Here is a 20,879-nt window from a genome sequence, read left to right as displayed (position 1 = left end):
CAGTAGACGAGTCAGTCGCGGCGCCGAAATTCGGCGAAATTCGACTGACTTTAACTGTTTGCATAGACTTCAAGCCTCTGTACTGACTTCAAATCTGTTTACACAGGGTTTTTTTCGGGTCAGCACTGATTTGCCTCGAATTTGTAGTCAGTTACTGACCCTGTGTAAATCAGCACTTACCCTAACCAATATTTTTCTATAGCAGTTGTACTATGACACATAAGTAATGTTTAGAATACTAAGCTTATTTATGTTTGTTATTTTCACTTTATTAAACAAGCTACTATTATGCCTTGATCTTGCATATTGCTGTACTGTACAATTTAAATGTAAACTATGTATATTGTATAAGTGAAGTCATTAACTATTAATGTATTATTTAGATCTTGAAAAATACGGAATATAAAATTTTAATAAATCCTGTTGTTTTATTTGGCGTAAGGAGGAGAGGAAAGGATAATAAATAATAACGAACAATGAAGTTACTTTTGATAATTTAATTCAGTTTCATAGTATAATACAATCTATGGGTAGATAAATACAAGAATATTAGATCAGATCACACAGCTAAGCAGTTTAATGTGTACACATTATAAATATAATCTTTCATCAACATTTGAATAATTTATCCCTTAACAATTAACCCTTAAGTGTTCCCCTGACTTGTCGTGGTCGCTTCGATACACAGATGTTATTCTCTTAAATACACTACACTAGAAAAATATCATTATCATGTAAAAATAGATATAACATTTACATTATTGTAACACAATTGATTCCTATCCGAGAACAAAAATATTTTTTTTAATTATATTATTTTATTAGTAAAAACTAGACATTATGTCAACAATTTAGTGTTAGGAAGCTACGTCGATGGTGCGTATGGCAACATTACAGCTAGAAATCTCAACGTTATAATATGGTAACACCACCGACTCCACATACTTCCGTTTTAATAAATACTTAAATATAAACATATTAAACATATGTTACTCTGTCGATAAAATCCTTACACTTAATTCTATGTTACGCATTAAACAATGAAAGCACTTATTTATGACATAATAATCTAATAATAAAAACTCGAAAACTACATTTAGCACGAGATGTATAATTGTGTTGTTGAATAGATAATAATGGTTACAGGTACAACACAAAATATATACCCTCAAAATTGACTTAGATATGTTATTAAGGCATCGTGTGAATTGCACTAGGTAGATTGACAACTTAGGTCACACCTAAAGGACTAAATACAACAGCCAAAGCGAAATAATACGGCGATTAGCGATTAAATAGATGTTCGATAAATACACGATTTATGTCGATGTTTAGTAACGATTAAACAATCAAAATATATAAACACCTTAAATAAACATACAGTAAAAAAGCGAAATTAAATACTCGTTTTGTGCATCCACATTTTTTTGTGATTTTTGTAGGGATTTTTTTATATAAAAATATCGTTAAGATTTCGCGACTTTCTTAGGGTTGACCTTACGGAAGCGTGTTGTGTTCGCGAGGTCGAACAGTTGGTCGCACGGCATTTGTTTCGTTTTGTTCGCGATCCAATCTCTCGCATTAGCGACTAGGGGCAGGACGGTATTGTCGCTGCACAAGCACAAAAATACATTAGATTCCGTTAGTACACGCATCGAAAGCAAGCTTTTTTATAGCAAAAAGCTATTCGCCAATGTGTCCAGATCCGTTTGTGCATTTTATATTAATTCCGACAGATGTATAGATGTTTTGACGAGTGGGAAGAATATTTAACAATATTTTGGCGTTAGTAGTGCTGCCAAGATTAATTAGCTGTTTATTTAATACAGAAAAAATCATAACATTTCACTTTTTATTTGAAAAGTAAACATAAACAAACGAATGTCACACGTCAAAATCCACTCGTCAAGCACAGATAGAGAATCGAGTTTGACAGCTGACAGCACAGATTAGATATAGCGCTCGGTGTCGTCGGTATTGCGAGAGCGGGCTCGGGCGAGTATTTACATGAGCTTCTGTTTGGCGCACTCCGGGCAGATGACGTCAGGCCCGTCGGTGATGAAGCCCTTGCCCACGAGCGAGGTCTTGCACATTGCGCAGATGAAGCAGTCGTTGTGCCAGTGGCGGTCCTCGAACGAGATGAAGCGGGTGCCGCCGATGCCTGGTGGTTATTTAGAACGTTAATTAGAATGTAATTGGAAGCTTTAGTAACGGAAAATCAAACTTTAACGTTTTTGGTATACAGCCATTACTAAAAACTCAATACTCGTAACAATAGGGGGTAAAAGTTTTATTTAAATTAAATTATGCTATCAGTACACACATAACAACTGTAATAATATTACATTGATATTGAAAAAAATCCTACAATTTTCTAAAATTACAAAAGTGTCCAACTGAAACTAGAAATGCTTTTATGTACGCCTCAAAATACTAAGGTTAGGTACTTAATCAAAGTCTCAAATTACAACAATGTATTCAATAATAATCAGTTCACACTAACCAGTGATAGGCTTGGTGCAAGACGTGCAGCGCTTCGCAAACAGCTCGCCGAAGCAGTCCGCGCAGTATGGCTTCTCGTCGCGCGACGTGAAGCGCTGGCCGGCCAGCGACGTGTCGCAGTTCGTGCACGTGAAGCACTCGCGGTGCCACGGCTCGCTCTTGTAGGTTACGCCGCCTTGCGTTATGATCTGGAAATTGGTAATAGAATATGAGATTTTTTTTATGTTAAAGCAAGCAAAGGGGCAGGTGGGCCACCTGATGTTAAGTGGTCACCATGGCCCATAAACACTTGTAACACTAGAAGTGTTACAGGTGCTTTGACGGCCTTTAGGCTGGTTGCAGAGCTTGACCGACCATCAGTGCGTACGTCTTGTCATATGTATGGAAATTCATAAAACCGTTCATAGCTAGACCGACCAAACGCGCGCGTATTGTCATGCGCATTAGTGTCATAGTCATACACATTGTTGATGCGTATCGTCAGGACCGGCGGTACGCACTAATGGTCGGCCAAGCTCTGCAACCAGCCTTAATATGGACAAATAAGTTCTTTTCTTGAAGGCCCCAATATCGTAGTTGTTCGGGAACACCGCGGGTAGCAAATCGTTAGTACCGTGCAATGACCTATTACACTAGGTACCGTGTCATAATTTTGTAGTTAATTTAATTTTATATTATGACACCAACTTGAACTTAATACAGCAACGATATGGTATAAGTATGTATTTTCCATTATATAAAATATATGAAATACTATTTAAAATTACAACTGATCATTATCCGATATAAAAAGGAAGCAACATAGACATTAGGGGGAATCATTGCCACCCAACACTCCCACAGTTTTATCCGGTACGAATGCTCTTCGCAAAGTGTTAGTAACAAAGTTATACATCTAACTTCATTACCACAATAAAAGGTATATGAAAGCCCCAATATCTATTACATATTCCCAAAACTTAGTTCACAGAATAAACTAAGCGTTATAGAGGAGCTGGGGTGGTAAGCTCTAGTTATTTGCTACCTTATTTTCAAGCAAAATAGGATCTTATTATCAGCCCCCCGCCAGAACATGTAATTATTTTTCCCCTTTTATATAGTTCTAACTTAAAAGCCTTCTAAATCCTACATTTAGCACTCACCTTGTTACACTTGACGCAGCGAGTAGCGAACTTGTCCTCATAGCACCCAGCGCAGTAGATCTCCTGCTCACGCGGGATGAAGCTCTTGGTACCAATCGGGTTCTTGCACACCACGCAGCAGAAGCACTTCTCGTGCCACTGCCTGGTCTTGTACTCCATCTTCTTGGTTCCTGTTGGTTGAGATATGGTTTAGAAATTGTCTATAGAACTACAGAATGATAGCTAGGTATAACGATGGAATGTGCCTTGAAAGATAGAATATGCCTTAATTGTTTTTGAGTAAAGTAAGGATATTTGAATAGGAAACATTTATCTGCTTTTTGCTAAAGTGACCTGAATAACTATGTCTAATATTTTAGTCAAATCGTTATTTCGACAGTAAAGTGTTGCTCTATATTATTTTGATAAACTGCTAGACGGTGTATCTTTGATGACATTATACTACAATTTACATGTCCCTACTGCAGTTTATGGGTACCTGGTTGATAATATTTATTAGTTTGTAAATTGTTAAAAAAAACAGAAGAAGAAACCTCCAAGAAATCTCACTAAAGAAGACATCTAAATTTCTTGATTATACTTTAAATTACTTTGATGCGTAATTTCTACAGTTCAAGGCGTAAACAAAATAAACATAACCTTTGATGGGATTCGTTTCAACTTAAGAATTACGTCATGGCTCCGTCTGGATCGTAATTACTAATTAAACAGTCGAAGAAATACGGTAATAATGTAAAGAAATAAAATGTAATAAGAAACCTTTGTTGGACTTGGTCAAGGGCTGAATTAATGAGTATGAAATGAGCCAATTGCCTTAAAAATATAAACTGTATAGTCAATAAATTATTGTGCTTTAAATAGGTAGATAATATAAACTTTTGTTAAAGTAATGCAACTGTCACGGTCTGAGTAAAGGTGATAAACCCTGTGATTTTTGTTCAGATATTATATATATATAAATTTATAAAGGATAGAAAAAATTCGATCACGAGGCGGGACTTGAACCCGCATCCTTCGCGCCATTCCGGGGCGGATGCCTAACCAACTCAGCCACTCGTGACCCGCCTGAGCAATCGAATTTATTCTATCCTTTCAGTTTTATGTGTCTTAAGGGACACACCGCGCGCCATCTATTGAGATGATTTAACAACCATTTCAACCAATATGAAGCACTTTTCAGTGAATACAATATTGTAACGATGGAACACGACCTTTTCTTGAATTTATATTTTTTGGTTTTTATGGCATTCAAATGCTTTATAAATATAAATTTATAAAGGATAGAAAAAATTCGATCACGAGGCGGGACTTGAACCCGCATCCTTCGCGCCATTCCGGGGCGGATGCCTAACCAACTCAGCCACTCGTGACCCGCCTGAGCAATCGAATTTATTCTATCCTTTCAGTTTTATTTACGCGAAGGATGCGGGTTCAAGTCCCGCCTCGTGATCGAATTTTTTCTATCCTTTATAAATTTATATTTATAAAGCATTTGAATGCCATAAAAACCAAAAAATATAAATTCAAGAAAAGGTCGTGTTCCATCGTTACAATATTGTATTCACTGAAAAGTGCTTCATATTGGTTGAAATGGTTGTTAAATCATCTCAATAGATGGCGCGCGGTGTGTCCCTTAAGACACATAAAACTGAAAGGATAGAATAAATTCGATTGCTCAGGCGGGTCACGAGTGGCTGAGTTGGTTAGGCATCCGCCCCGGAATGGCGCGAAGGATGCGGGTTCAAGTCCCGCCTCGTGATCGAATTTTTTCTATCCTTTATAAATTTATATTTATAAAGCATTTGAATGCCATAAAAACCAAAAAATATAAATTCAAGAAAAGGTCGTGTTCCATCGTTACAATATTGTATTCACTGAAAAGTGCTTCATATTGGTTGAAATGGTTGTTAAATCATCTCAATAGATGGCGCGCGGTGTGTCCCTTAAGACACATAAAACTGAAAGGATAGAATAAATTCGATTGCTCAGGCGGGTCACGAGTGGCTGAGTTGGTTAGGCATCCGCCCCGGAATGGCGCGAAGGATGCGGGTTCAAGTCCCGCCTCGTGATCGAATTTTTTCTATCCTTTATAAATTTATATTTATAAAGCATTTGAATGCCATAAAAACCAAAAAATATAAATTCAAGAAAAGGTCGTGTTCCATCGTTACAATATTGTATTCACTGAAAAGTGCTTCATATTGGTTGAAATGGTTGTTAAATCATCTCAATAGATGGCGCGCGGTGTGTCCCTTAAGACACATAAAACTGAAAGGATAGAATAAATTCGATTGCTCAGGCGGGTCACGAGTGGCTGAGTTGGTTAGGCATCCGCCCCGGAATGGCGCGAAGGATGCGGGTTCAAGTCCCGCCTCGTGATCGAATTTTTTCTATCCTTTATAAATTTATATTTATAAAGCATTTGAATGCCATAAAAACCAAAAAATATAAATTCAAGAAAAGGTCGTGTTCCATCGTTACAATATTGTATTCACTGAAAAGTGCTTCATATTGGTTGAAATGGTTGTTAAATCATCTCAATAGATGGCGCGCGGTGTGTCCCTTAAGACACATAAAACTGAAAGGATAGAATAAATTCGATTGCTCAGGCGGGTCACGAGTGGCTGAGTTGGTTAGGCATCCGCCCCGGAATGGCGCGAAGGATGCGGGTTCAAGTCCCGCCTCGTGATCGAATTTTTTCTATCCTTTATAAATTTATATTTATAAAGCATTTGAATGCCATAAAAACCAAAAAATATAAATTCAGATATTATATTTTAATTATACATTGCATACGTTAGATGTGTTTCACATCAGAGTGTTCAATTACCATGTCATATTTTTATGAGCATGGCATAATTCACCTTGTCTAGACGATTTAGGTCACCAACGTCTTCCAACAGTAAATATAATTATTATTAATTACTAGATTTCCGCCCGCGGCTTCGCCCGCGTTTGCAAAGGAAAACCCGCATAGTTCCCGTTCCCGTGGGATTTCCGGGATAAAAACTATCCTATGTGTTAATCCAAGTTACCCTCTATATGTGTGCTAAATTTCATTGTAATCGGTTCAGTAGTTTTTACGTGAAAGGTAACAAACATCCATACATCCATACTCACAAACTTTCGCCTTTATATTATTAGATATCTACATATTTAAAAAAAAATGTGGTTCCAATTATTGATATTGGTGTTGTCTATTTTTTATTATTTAGATAGAAAAATACTAAAATCTTTTTAAGTTTTTGACAAAACATAAGTTTTTCATAGAACTTATATAACCACATTCTTTCATTTTTTCCTGAATATCACAATAGGCAATATGAAACAAAAAGTTCAACCATTCCGTCGTTTTTATATCGCACTAAATCGCAGCTTTATACCGTGAATGTCAAGGAACCGATTGGTGCTAAACAATTTGGCGCTCGTAAATTGCATTGATGGCATGTCGATGGTACGTCGTCCTTGATCGTGGGCTTGCATGTAACGACGAGGATATTTGATTGATGCACGCGACATGCATAATATTCAAGGTTCATCGAACTATTTTTGTACTTTGATAACTACGATAGTCGTTGTTGGGTTAGGTGAGACCTTCGTCCAACAGTGGACTAATATAGGTTAAAAAGATAGAGAGAGATATATAGGTAACTACCGGCACTATATGATGCAAAAGCAGAGGAAATGAACTTAGAAAGCTAGATTGGTTTGGAAAGGCTATCCCGCAATTTCACACCGTCGCGTCGTTAATTGATTAGCGGATGTACAAAGAGCTTTTTGTCTAGTCAGGTTTAATAGAGTACTTTGTTTTTACATCACGCAGCTGTAGTTATTTCCCAATTGAGTTTTTGTTCGAGTTTTTTTTTAAATATAATATGTACCTACTAAATAAAATAAGAATGATCTCATGAAGACTTCTTAGACGCAGTTCTCGCAGATGGTAATTGCACACGAAGGTTCTTATTTTTTTCATCAATTACAATTAGTACAGATGACAATAACAGTCTAAAAGTATACAACATTGTAAACGTATGATTATATTTTATTAATTGTTAAAGCTTCAAAAGTTTTGAGCGTTTATAGAGAGTAAATGGATTCCATTAAAAAGTTATAGTACGTACGTCTACTAAAAGTTGCGCATTCAATCAATGTTACAGGCAACCAATGGGAACTTCGTACAAATATTTGATAGAAAAGTTATATCGGATTAAGCGTTTCGTGTCTGTCGTGTTCTGTGTATAAATTGTCTGGTGTGTCCAACTTTTTGGTAATCTATGTTGCTTTAAGTACATGCATTGTGTGAAAATTACATATAAACAACGAGTTTCGTAAATCCCGGTAGATATTTTAAACTGCTTTTCTTCGTTACAATTGACGACGATTACTTAACACTCGTATGTCACGATAAGGTGAATTATTAAACATTCAACCTAAACTTTTATTATTTAAAGCTTCACTACATAGTATAAAACAAAGTCGCTTTCTCTGTCCCTATGTATTAATGCTTAAATCTTTAAAACTACGCAACGGAATTTAATGCGGTTTTTTTTTAATAGATAGAGTGATTCAAGAGGAAGGTTTTAGTATATAATTTATTAGGTTTTAGACAAAGCGGGCGAAGCCGCGGGCGGTAAGCTAGTAATAGATAAATTATAAATGTAAGATGTTTCAAAAGAATTCATGTCGTCGCTTACAGTTCGAATTATGTTATGAATGTGATCAATAAAAATGTTGGCAACGACTGACAAAATAAAATTCAGATTTTCCATGTTTTGCGAACTTTCAGCAGAGGTTATTGCCTTTCCAATGTGTACCTAGAAGCTACCTCTATTTATTGCAAATAAAATCCGCAAAACCAATTTCACATTGATTTAGATCTAGCCCCATGAAACATCGAAGGGTGTTCAAAGAGACAAATTTCCGGTCGATCACGGTCTACCTTTTATAAAAGTTCACTACATTATTGTATATACAAGAGCCAATACGGCACCCTCATTTGGTTTGCAAATTTGGTGAGGTCGAATGCTCCCACACTCTTTTTTTTAAGTTCAACATACATATTAACTGTTTGTTAATTGTTTTAATTCATTTAAGACACAGTTACAATTGAAACTCTAAATAAAAGGTACAAGTACGTTGTATCGATTCTAATTGCTGAATGCGAAATCGTTACGCTCAGCTATAAATCTAATATTGCATATATCATGGAATAGAAAGCAATTGTAAATAGAATATGTTTCTATAAAGGAAGAGAAAGTTGCTGCGGCTGTCTAGCTTTTGTAGTTTACTGGGGCATTTACTGTAACCAAGGAAATTTAATACCTTTTGTAGTCATGTTAGACATGTCTGCGAAAACAGCTTATTTATCAAACGATTTCAAAAAGGAAACTTTTAATTCAATCATACGTCTTCTGTTATTTAAATTTTTACGAAATAAATCGGATAACGATATTTTTTACGTTTGTTACCTTATCTAACGTTTGTATTTCGATATGACACTAACTAATCGTATAAAATTAGAATTGCCATTGCATCTGACATATCTAATGGAAACATATTTCTGTGGGATGTTGTTTTCGCCAATAAATACCGCATACTTCATTAATCATTACACGTATTAATGTGTTAATTCGTTCAATTAATCACGGACTAACCTGTTCACTAGAATATAGTAGCTTTCATACATCTTACACCTACATAATAAACTAATCAATTCCAAGTATGCAGAGCGAATTAGCCCGAGTACCGATATTTTGAAGGCCATTCACGTGGGATGAATGATGTCAGGGCGTGAGTGGGCAGCCTTACAATATTTGCCACAGATAAAGCGTCTTATTAATTCTTACTTTTTACCGCGTAAATGTCATGCCAAAGATTTAAAAATTAATTTAAGGAAGTTTCATAATAATTAAAGGAAATTGTGTATTTATGCTATATTGGCGGACCAACGTGACTAATGTTATTTTAAATCATTGTTGGTTCGATTTGTTTACTTATCCAATGTATGCTTTTTTGAGTAAACTCTACGTTAAAATTAAATAAGACCAAGGATATTTTTATGGAGGATGATTCCGAAAGCTGAGCACACATATGTTGAATAATTTGTCAAAAAATATTTGAATGAGTTTTTCGTATTAATTTTGGTTGTTGTTCACAAGTATTCATGTACTAAGTACCTACACACTTCTAAGTACACAGTTTTATAGAAATTGTTTTAACTACATACTTCTAAAGATGCATATAAACCTAAAAACTTCAGTAAGTCTAAAAGTATATTATTTCACTTAGTAGTATTGTAACTACTAAGTGAAATAATATACTTTTAGACTTAACTACTAACAATGCATTGCATGTACTGGCTTAAATTGCATAAAGCTGACGGGCGGAAAAATCCTTATCAGTATTTTTATGCTTTTTATGATTATGAATTGCATGAGAAAATTTTAATGTGCATTTGCGCAGTTTTCTTATCGGGTTTAAAAAATTAAGAATTCGTATACTTATTGCTATTATAATTTTCATTTTACAGATATATTTTTATGAGGCTATTGAGACAGAGAAATTTTATTAATAAAATACCTAATAGTTGTTTTTATACAGCTTTTATCGTATTTAAAACTAAGCAGCTAGAAACTAATATTAAAAATTTATACTTACATTATGCAAAATGCAAAAAGGGACAAGTTGTCCCAAGCTGTTCTAATTATTAGAATATTAGAAAGTCAATTCCGTATAAGGGCATTAGAGAAAGGCAAGCCGGTTGCTAGGTTCAATTGCATTAAATTATGAATGTAAATATAATTACTGTATCTGTTATTACTTTAAAAATAGTATTTATTAAAGATACTTAAGAGCTTACAGAAGAGCACAGTTATCATAAATTCTTTTTTGATACGTCTTTTCTTTCTGTTGAGCTTGGCTCTTCAAGACTGGCTCAACTATACGGGCATGAATAAAATATTTATGTTTGACCTTTTTGGCACGCGCATCCATTTAACTTTCCAGTTAATGGCAAAACAATCTGACAGACTCAATAAATAACGATGCAGGAAGGAACGTGTCAGTATTATGACCAATTGCAAGCAGGCCAAGGGTCGCGCTAATCGAGTGATATCGCTTGAGGTAGAGGCAAACTGCCATATGGCATACCATTTACAGATATAACATAAATTATACGATTCGATTGTCCACTTTACTTGGTAGGGTTTCTGCCTTGTATGGTAAATGTGTTATTTACGAAAAGTATTCTTAGATATAAAAATTTCTCGCCTTTATTTTGGTATCGTTGTGCAGAAAGAGGATCGAATTTCTTTCTTCGGTTGAGAAATATTCCAATAGGTGTGTAATTTTCAAAGAAAGGTTTCGATTTCTATTTAAATTCTTTTCTAAAAAAAAACAGTTTTCGAACTTTTGTAGATTGATTAATTTTCTATAGGTATTATTTTTTACTGCCTATGTTTTCAAACGCCACTTACGTTAAGTCTCGTTAAGTCCATAAAATAATATTATAAAGACTAAACGAGGTGTAGATATTGACATAGCATTCAATAGCTGTAGATAAATACTATATTTTGTTGAAGTAAATACTAAACGAAGCGACTCAATTATGGTCAATTTCATAAACAAACAATGTTGTCATATTAAGTTTCAATGTAATATTATACTGCGACTGAAACCGTATAACATTTGTCAAATTGTAGGGATAGATTTCCTTCAAATCAATCCTAACCAGAATTTCTACAGAAGATAAATTATACAGTTTGAATAAGATTGTACATAGTTAAATAAACTAAGGGACGGGTTGTGTGGTGCCTAAACAGAAATTTCTCCGTTGCGTCCGTTCGTAAGGACAGGAATAAAAACAAAGTAACTTTGCCAAGAAAGCTTATTCCTGGGCCAGAAAAAATATGTAGTTAAAGTTATATTTAAATTTATAAAAAACTAATATACCGTGTTGTTATTAAGTTTTGAGCTTTTAGAAATAGATAATAATTAATTAGATTATTATAATAAAAGTTTAATAGCCTAAAAATAATTACCAACACTATACAGTACTGTATATAGCTTTGGTAATTCTATTAATCGGGTAATCCCGATGTTACCCTTTTCAGGCATTGAGTAGTTAATTAAATTTTAACATTATCTGTGGCACCTTCACCCCTTGCGAGATAAATTCGGAATGAAGGCAATGCAGTGAGTAATGCAGTTCTGATGAACTAAAAGGCGGCAATTTATACTGTCCAATATGGAAACGTGTTTTTTGGTATGTCAAGATAAAGTGACATTTCAGTGTTTACGAAGGTTTTATTCACTTCCAGTATATTGCTTACTTCCACGTTTGGTAAATTATGCTTTTGGAGCCTTTTTTAATAATTTATTAACAGGCATTTTTTGTTTATAACTTGATTTACTTAATTAGCGATTGCTTTCAATAAGAACGAAATCTACTACCTATTTACTATAATTTTACGTGAATTTTTATATGATTTGACAAACTAAATTATACAAATAATAACGTGTATTATAACAATTCAAATGAACTTAATCAAATGAATTCGATAAAACACGCAAACTGGTTATAAAACCTAAACCATTTTCAGATTCTATTTTATTATAAAGAATTTTTGGACATGTTTGTTATTCTAAGGTTAATTTCGTTTGCTATCGTTTGTCTATTAATTAATTATTATGTTAATGCTGATTGTTTAATTAATAAAATCTAATTACACAGTTGGTGGTATTGACGTAAGACGTATATATTAACAGACAATAATAATTAATTAGCTATAGGTATAAAAATCTTTACCTCTATTTTTACAGTTTTCGAGAAAATAGGATAAAAAATATCTGCAAGCTTAGATCAAATAGTTGACTTTTCCGTTTGTATTATAAACAACCTTCAATCTACATATTAATTAAATAAATAATCTACACTAATATAATATTATAAAGAGGAAATCTTTGTTTGTTTGTTTTTTTTTTATTGTAATGAATAGGCTCATAAACTAATGGACCGATTTTAAAAATTCTTTCACCATTCGAAAGCTACATTATCCACGAGTAATATAGAATAGGTGTTATCCCGGAAATTCCACGGGAACAGGAACTATGCGAGTTTTTCTTTGAAACCGCGGGCGGAGCCGCCGGCGGAAAGCTAGTAAATAATAAAAGTACCTATGTATATATATTACGGGCTTTTAGCTTCGTAATAATAATAATTTTCAAACAACTCTTTGTTACATAATTCAAAAGAACTTCCCCAGTAATATTCAACATTAATTTAAACGTAAAAAGTAAAAACAAAAGGTCCATTATCATAATACTCTTTACGATTTGAATACATTATTTGTTTTATCATGTTATTATACAAAAAATGTACAATTTCTGAACAGTTTAACTTAATGTGTGTTCATTCATGCTGCCTTTTATTTGAATGCTCTTTTTATTATAATTTTTCAATTGATGTAAATATTATGATGGAAAGAAAGCTTTTACTGCGATTTTGTCTGCGAATAATTTAATACCTACCTATTGACTTGGTTTAATTTCATATACTCGAAAAAAAAAAATTAACTATAGGAAAACGTTTCGAATATAGAATTGTCACGTATTGGTAACGCGTAAAATAAAATTTTCAAAACTAGCCTAAAATAATTTTTATAGGAGTATATCATGTGTAGCCTGTAGGAACTAACTTTAAATTATAATGTAAGACTTATTGTAATTTAAAAGGTTAGTCTATTTCCGGAGACCAAACCTTTAGTGAAAATTTTACGAGCATAATCTATTACTCTTTACTTGAGGTTATTTTAAAGAGGCAGTTAAATTTATTATCGCTATAGACAATATTTATTTAGTTAATTGATTTACATTGCAATATTATGTCGCGTTAGAGTATATACCTATATTGAGAATGTATTTAATATTTATGTACGGTTTCGTGTTTCGTATACGTACCTATAGTACTTATAAATATCCCTGAATAGTTAGTAGAACAGCAATTTATTTTATTTATTATCTTACAAATAATTGAATTCATCCGAATATTATATTATTACCTCTTACGTCCAGGCACGTTATAAAAACAAAATTAGCTAAAATACTTCAAATTTGTCAATAACTCTTCACACCTATCGAATTGAGGTTAAGGCAATAATACGAATTAGCATATAGTGTATAAAGCTATGTAAATATTTACGTTGGATGATGATGAGCTAATATTTAAAATTTGCAGACGTAAAATTTAGTATGAAGAAGATATTATAAACACACACCTTTATATTTAACTAAATATCGGTTTAGTTTTGTACATAACTTTAAAAGGTCTTTCACGAGTTTATTAAATATATCTGAAAATAATTTAAATAACATATTGGCATTATTAATACACAGGCATGTACTAATTTTCATTTTCTTAACTACTTGATTAAATTAAATTCATATAAATTCATTCATATATAAATAATTGTAGAAAAGCCAGACTGTTAATATTTATTCAATGTTTATTTATAATAATTAAAACTGTACTAATGACTGTATAATCAAGTTGGCAGGAAGTGTGTATAGATTTGCAGCAATATTTAGAAAACATTTAATCGAGTTTTATAAATTTGTATTTTGCTGTATGCTTATTTACATTATGTTAACTGAAAAATTGTTGCAACGCAAGTTTTAGAAAGTGCCCCTTTTCAACTTCCCGCCTTTTGAACTAAAAGCATAAAAAATCACCTGCGATAGTTTTTCGCGGATCGCCCAAAAAGCATTGATCCTTCATGGCACAACAGAACTTTTTGTTTTCCCGCTCAGCCGTCGCATTCGGGAGGAACATTGATAAAATGGCGACATCTTCCTTATTTTCCCTCGCTCTCCGTATTCTTTCCTGCCCTACTGTTTTTGTTGTGAAATGCAGGCGGGTTTTAAAATCTTCACTTAGCACATCAGCTGACATTTTTTTCGATTATTAAAAACGCACAATTGAGGATATAGATAAAAAATATTTTGTTAATAATTTTCCCGCGTAAAGTTTGACAGATTGTTTTTTTTTTCGCGGTTATTTCTCGTATGGGGCCGTGCAGGCTTCTCGGCTTACGGTGCGGTACTGATGTAGCGGCCGACAGACACACCGTAGGATGTAGGCTGTTGATTGAACTTAATTGATCGGATACGATAAGACAATTTCAATTCGCTTACAGGATAATACAATGAGGAAGTAATGATTCAATATTTTTTATTACTCTTCCCAAAGTTCCGATCGCGCTTCATTGTTTTGATAATTATAACGATTTATCACTTTGATTTAAATTTAGGTGGTTGTATTGTAATTTATTTGAATGATTAATTATTTTTATGTCATCATTTTAAGAATTAATAATATAGCAATGATATTAATATCTAATTCAAAATTTACACTTCATATTTTTCTTTATTGACCGAATATATTATACTTTAAATATTAGAAGGAATTATATTATAATAGTTATTATTAATGCCTAAATCGTTGATTAATGTCGAGATGTCACGTTATCTTAAATCGCCTGCTAAATTAATGACACAGATGCTCTTGAGATGAGATAAATAATGACGTTATAACCATTTGTTATAACCCACTGTGCGAAAGAAGACATTGTTATATTTTTATGATCTAGCCGTTTTGTATGTGAATCAATTATAGAAAATAGCACACAATCGTTTAACTAATAATAACATAAAATAATTGTACTTGTATTTAACACTGACACAAATAAATAAAAATACAATTCTCCCCTCCTGTACAGTTGTTCTGATTATTATGTCCGACATCCATTGCTAATTTAAATTGACATTTGAATGCAACAGAGTATAAAAAGATATTTAACGAAACTGTATATAACCTAAAAAGAAAACGCTTTGTATTCTCTCAAAAAAAATATTTGTTTATAACCTTTCAAGGTTTTGCAGAATCCGGTAAGGGATCGATGAGCACAAGTAAGTAAAATAAAATATTTATTTATATCCCACCTACGCGATGAGTCAGTCCACTTAAGTTAAGCATTAGTGTCATTTAATAGTGATGAGTCTTACCTACTACAAATTAGGTGTGGTCAGAATATGTAATATCTATTATCGTACGATGTTTAAAAATAAACTCTATTAATATTATGTAATAAAACAGTTCCTGGAAAGGACATGGGCCTAATGTATAGATATTTAAATAGGTTTCAAAGGTGGATATTGCGATTAAAATATACCTTCCTAAGTGCCCTTACGCATTTTTAATATGCAACTGCTTATGATTGTACGCACTAAACCGCCACAAAATCATAAGCGGTTGCATATTAAAATGGGAAAGCGGCTAACCACGCGGTTAGCCGCCCCCGCGGTTAACCGCTAGTGCGTAAGGGCACTAAGACTAAATATTGTAGGTATATGTTAAAAACTTAGCTAAAAATATATAAATGAGGGAAAAACATTGATTACAGAAATCGTATCACGTTGGGAATGACGTTAATTCATATGTGCTTTATCTGCATTACAAATAACTTGAACATATTTTTCACAATGATTATAAAATTTATTACGAATAGGTATTGCTACATTAGTATAAAAAAAAAAACGGATTCGCATTTATAGTCAAGAATTTGTGTAAATTATTTTAAAATCTGGTGAAAAATCGCCACTTTTTAATGTTTGGGAGACAAAAATATCTACTAAAATAGTATACCTACCTAATAATTGTGCTACATTTTCACAAAAGCAGGAACATCATTGTTCGCATTTAAGATGAGTTCTATACTTTAATCATTTATGCAAGTCAGAAGCTCATTGAAGTACAATTAAAACGATTAACTCACCCACACTCGGATATAAAATTATAATCTAATTACATTTTAATTATAATCTAACTACGTTTAAATCAATATATTCAAAGTATTTTTATCAGTATAAAAAGTTTTCCAGGATACGAAACCTAAATTGTGCCAAAAACACTCACAAATTACGATAATAATACAATTTATATTATGTATTCAATGAGTAGTTGTACAATGTACATGCACATTTATAGTAAATGTATATCGACATAATGTAATGATGTGTAATACAGTAATAGTAAGGCAGCCCCAAACTAACCAATTACGCATCCAATTTATTCTTCCAATCGTATTCGCTTTTATTTGGCTTCCTATTAATTATTATTAGTCGTATATTCTCGTATACACTAATTTAATTCTGTCCATCTAAAGGTTTAGGAAATATAAGGATTCATTTTATAAGATTTAATTGACGTATTTTATTCTAACGTAGTAATGAATGAATTGTCGTTCCTTGGCAATATATTAAGTGTTATATAATGTTGTAATATATAGACTAGATAGAGTTACGGATATTTACATTCAAGACATTTTGATCCATAATTCTCTATTTTATGAAAATAATTTCTTCAATCTCTACTTGATTTTAAACGCGCGCATTTAATAGATTTAATGTTTAAAAAATATGTAATAATTAATTTATTAAATCTTTTAAAACAACCTGCTCATATCGGAAGAAAAATAAGGAATGCTTAAAATGTTAAAATCGTAACGCGCATGCGCCGACAAGGCTATGGCAATGACAATCAGTTTTTTTTTTATGAAATCACCTTAAGAACTCCTTAACTAGTCTAGCCAGGGTAACTAAGAGCACTTATATGGGCACAGTCAGCAGAAATGGAACGCATGGCTTTCATGATTGACGAGCACAGTTTTAAGATATAATGCATTTTATAAGGGTCGCTATTAACAGTGCAAAAGTTTAAATTAATGATTCATGGGACTATTTTTTGTAATGTAAATGTACTACTTATTGCAAAAAAGAGATTTTCAGCTATTGCACAGTCATAAATATGGAAATGGTGAGATGCATAATGCATATATATCAAATTATGCAACTATTAAGATGGTATCATTTAAGTTCATATTCAGATTTTATACCTGATTTTATACCAGATTACCAGATTTTATACCTACCTATAAACAAAACGAAATTGAAATTTTGTCAATTTTAATCCTCCTGCATTGCATACCATTAAAACTAATTAATATACAATTTATAAATATTTTTCAAATATTTAGTTTTTTACTAGTTAGATTAAAGATTTCATAAAATAGAAATAAACGTTGCACAATCTCTAAGACCGTGTGTAGCATCGTGAGTCAAGCTTTATTGCATATGTTACAAATCCGCAATAATGTATATTCAATACACACCATATTTAGGTGTGAAACGATTAAAAATAACATTTGCGTCGGTCTATATCAAACTACTACTCAACTATTTGCTTGAGCTTCGATAATCAACTTATGGATTGACTTTAATGAGAAACGAATCACAATATCATAAAAAAACCGGCCAAGTGCGAGTCGGACTCACGCACCGAGGGTTCCGTATTTAATACCTATTTACTACTTACGTATTTAATACCATAATTTGGTATGAATTTCAATTTAATACCTCTACGCGTTTATGAGGAAATGGGTAGTAAGTTTAAAATTATTAAAAAAATATATATTATGTGATGTAACTAAAAATTTATGGTTTTCGTAATTTTTCCTTTATCTATGCTATAAGACGTTGCTTCAAACCAAATTTCAAGATTCTGAGTTCACGGAAAGCACGCTGTAGGTTTTGATTCCCTTGCAAGTGTCGAAAATTTGCGGCATAAACGGCTGTATCTTTTGATTGCGTTGGCTTAGAAGTTTGATTTTTTCACAGCTTCAAGGGACAGTAGACCAGAGTAATTGATATAAATTTCAGCTTCATATCTCCACGCGTTCCTGAGAAAAAGGGTCTTGACAGACGGACAACAAAGTGATCCTATAAGGGTTCCGTTTTTTCCTTTTGAGGTACGGAACCCTAAAAAGTTCAATATCTATATCATTAATGCTGTTGCTAAATACAGTTTTCTTTAATACCAACTATATGTACACACAGTAGGTACACACTACACACACTACATATTGTGAAGTCAAACCTTCATGAAAGTGTAATCTCTGCTATTAAATATGAAAAGGCGCATCAAAATGTAATAACGACTGATTTTATGAACGTAATAGAACTAAAAGCAGATCAATGTACTACTATACTATCAATGTACTTATTGGTAAGCCCTGAATGTGATTTATCGTTTGTGAGATAATCGAAAATCCAATATCAAAATATTTCCATACTAATACACTATGGTACTTTAACTAACTTTGAATTTTCATAAATATATGCTCTGATACGTTTTTATATCTGAACTTAGAATGGATTTGGAAAAATTTTTAATGGACGTGTCACTTTTGTAAATATTACAGAATATTTTATTTTATTGTTTTATAACATGCATTAAATAAGAAAAAGATGTAACGATAGTTAGATTTTGAAAACGATTTTTTGTAATAGTACATAGAACAAAAATATGTAACAAGTTTTCAATGAAATTGTAACCTAAAAATTACACAAAAGTGAAGCCAAACTGTATTAACTCAACTATATCAAAACTTTACACATCACACCATTTACAAAACAGTTTGAGTATTTCGAAAAGGCCGTCCCGATCGTTTATAACTTGTTTAAACTCCTCGTTATTTCGCTCCACGTTAACTGAACATAATTTCAGGCTCTCAAACAGTTTCAAGCTCCCCTTTCATGGCGGTACTCAAAGCTTGAACAACTGAAAACTGTATATGAATACAACGCAGGCTCGTTTAAAACCTGCACACTCGCTGAGTAGAGAAATGTAATTTTTGTTTTGCTGGTCTGTATTTTTTAAGCTCTATTGTTTTGGTGTTTTAATATGGTAATTACAATTAAAATGGATAATATGGCTATTTATGGTAACTACGGTTTCCATAGCAACGTAGAAGATTTACGGTCGGATTCATAATCATAACTGATATTTACAAATTTTTGATACAAAATTTCACTCATTATCCGTAATTCAACTAACAAACAGACGATATCCAGACAGGGAAACCAGATAGTAGTCTACAACATCTTCAAAAACTATTGAAAGACTCGTACGCATGGTAAACACGCTTACCATGGTAACGCAACATAAACTCAGCATCATGGAACACGCGACACTTAGCGCAGAGAAAGCACGCCTCATCGTCATCCTCGTGCTTGTCATATTAGAGTAGTAACCACTGTCACCATGGCAACGAATCTATTCAAAATTCCACTCACCAGCACGGAACACCTGACCGCAGCCATCGCAGCGGCTCGCGAACTGCGCGTCATAGCAGTTGCCGCAGTAGATCTTGTCGTGCTTCGAGCCGAACTGCTTGTCGACGAGCGATACGCGGCACTTGGCGCAGAGGAAGCAGGCCTCGTGCCAGTGCTTGTCCTTGTACGACAGATCCTGGAGGAAAGCATAGATTATAGAGCTTAAGTAAAATTATAAGTAGAAAAGTGATACGAATGTCAGTATTCGTCCGAACAAGTCCTATTGGATAGCAGACATATGTTCCTTTGTCCAGTCAAAGGTTACTTGTTCAAAAGTATTGTTGTGCTACATTCGACGCAAAATTAATGTTAAATTTAAGTGAGTTATAAAGCTTCTATTGTAAGTATATGTGAAATTGTTGAGGAAGACACAAAAATGTTTGTTGAATTTAGAACGAATTTACTCAAATAACAAACGACCAAGACAAAAAATTGGATAACTTTTATCTCTGTTTAATATCAGCGAAGCCAAATCGGGCGGTAATGATTATTACAAAAACAGCGAACAATCACAACATTATATTAATTCTATCGTCATTATTATAAATGACTTTTTAAAACTAATAGATAAACTAAAAGACGAAGTTTACAAATAGGGACGCAAACGTGATCGCTCTATGGAAATCCCAACGCAAAGCAAAACAAAAAACAATCGGCGTGTGGGCGAATTAATGAATCCTTAGTACGATTGGTCTCCACCTATCGTATTTATGCTTGGCAAGGATCATTTAGTTCAATGATTATTGGACGCCTACGTACACTGATAGCTTTTTAAGCTCACATTGATTAGGAATTATTGCTAATTGTTGCGAATCATCCAGTAAAAAAATATTAATTATACACGTTCTACCTACTGATAATATTTCCCAATATTTTTTAACTTTACAGCTGTTTTCCAAAATGTTTAAGATATTCTCTTAAAAATAGTCATCCCTAAGCCATTAATCATTCTACGAACATAATTAAAGTTGATACTTTACGATATCAAAATAAACATGTTTACATTAC

The 20,879-nt window shown here is 33.0% G+C and overlaps 1 protein-coding gene across 10 annotated transcripts in view; it reads right to left on the bottom strand.

Annotated features, from left to right (window-relative positions):
* Positions 1–477: 477 nt before the first annotated feature.
* The window catches only part of LOC123692880 (four and a half LIM domains protein 2), a 132,367-nt gene continuing 111,965 nt past the window's right edge, over positions 478–20,879 (bottom strand). For 9 of the 10 annotated variants that reach the window (XM_045637712.1, XM_045637711.1, XM_045637717.1 and 6 more), the window contains 4 exons: positions 19,833–20,007; positions 3,645–3,814; positions 2,504–2,690; positions 478–2,161 (listed from right to left, as the gene is read on the bottom strand). In XM_045637712.1, coding sequence (XP_045493668.1) covers positions 2,004–2,161; positions 2,504–2,690; positions 3,645–3,814; positions 19,833–20,007 — 690 coding nt within the window. In that variant the 3' untranslated portion in view covers positions 478–2,003. Of the gene's footprint in view, positions 2,162–2,503; positions 2,691–3,644; positions 3,815–14,372; positions 14,754–19,832; positions 20,008–20,879 lie in introns of those variants that run through there. The other variant, XM_045637719.1, reaches the window with a different exon arrangement.

The sequence above is a fragment of the Colias croceus genome, chromosome 6, assembly GCF_905220415.1.
Source record: "Colias croceus chromosome 6, ilColCroc2.1".
Lineage (NCBI taxonomy): Eukaryota > Metazoa > Arthropoda > Insecta > Lepidoptera > Pieridae > Colias > Colias croceus.
Note: the sequence above shows the minus strand (reverse complement) of the source record. Positions and strands in the feature narration are given on the sequence as shown.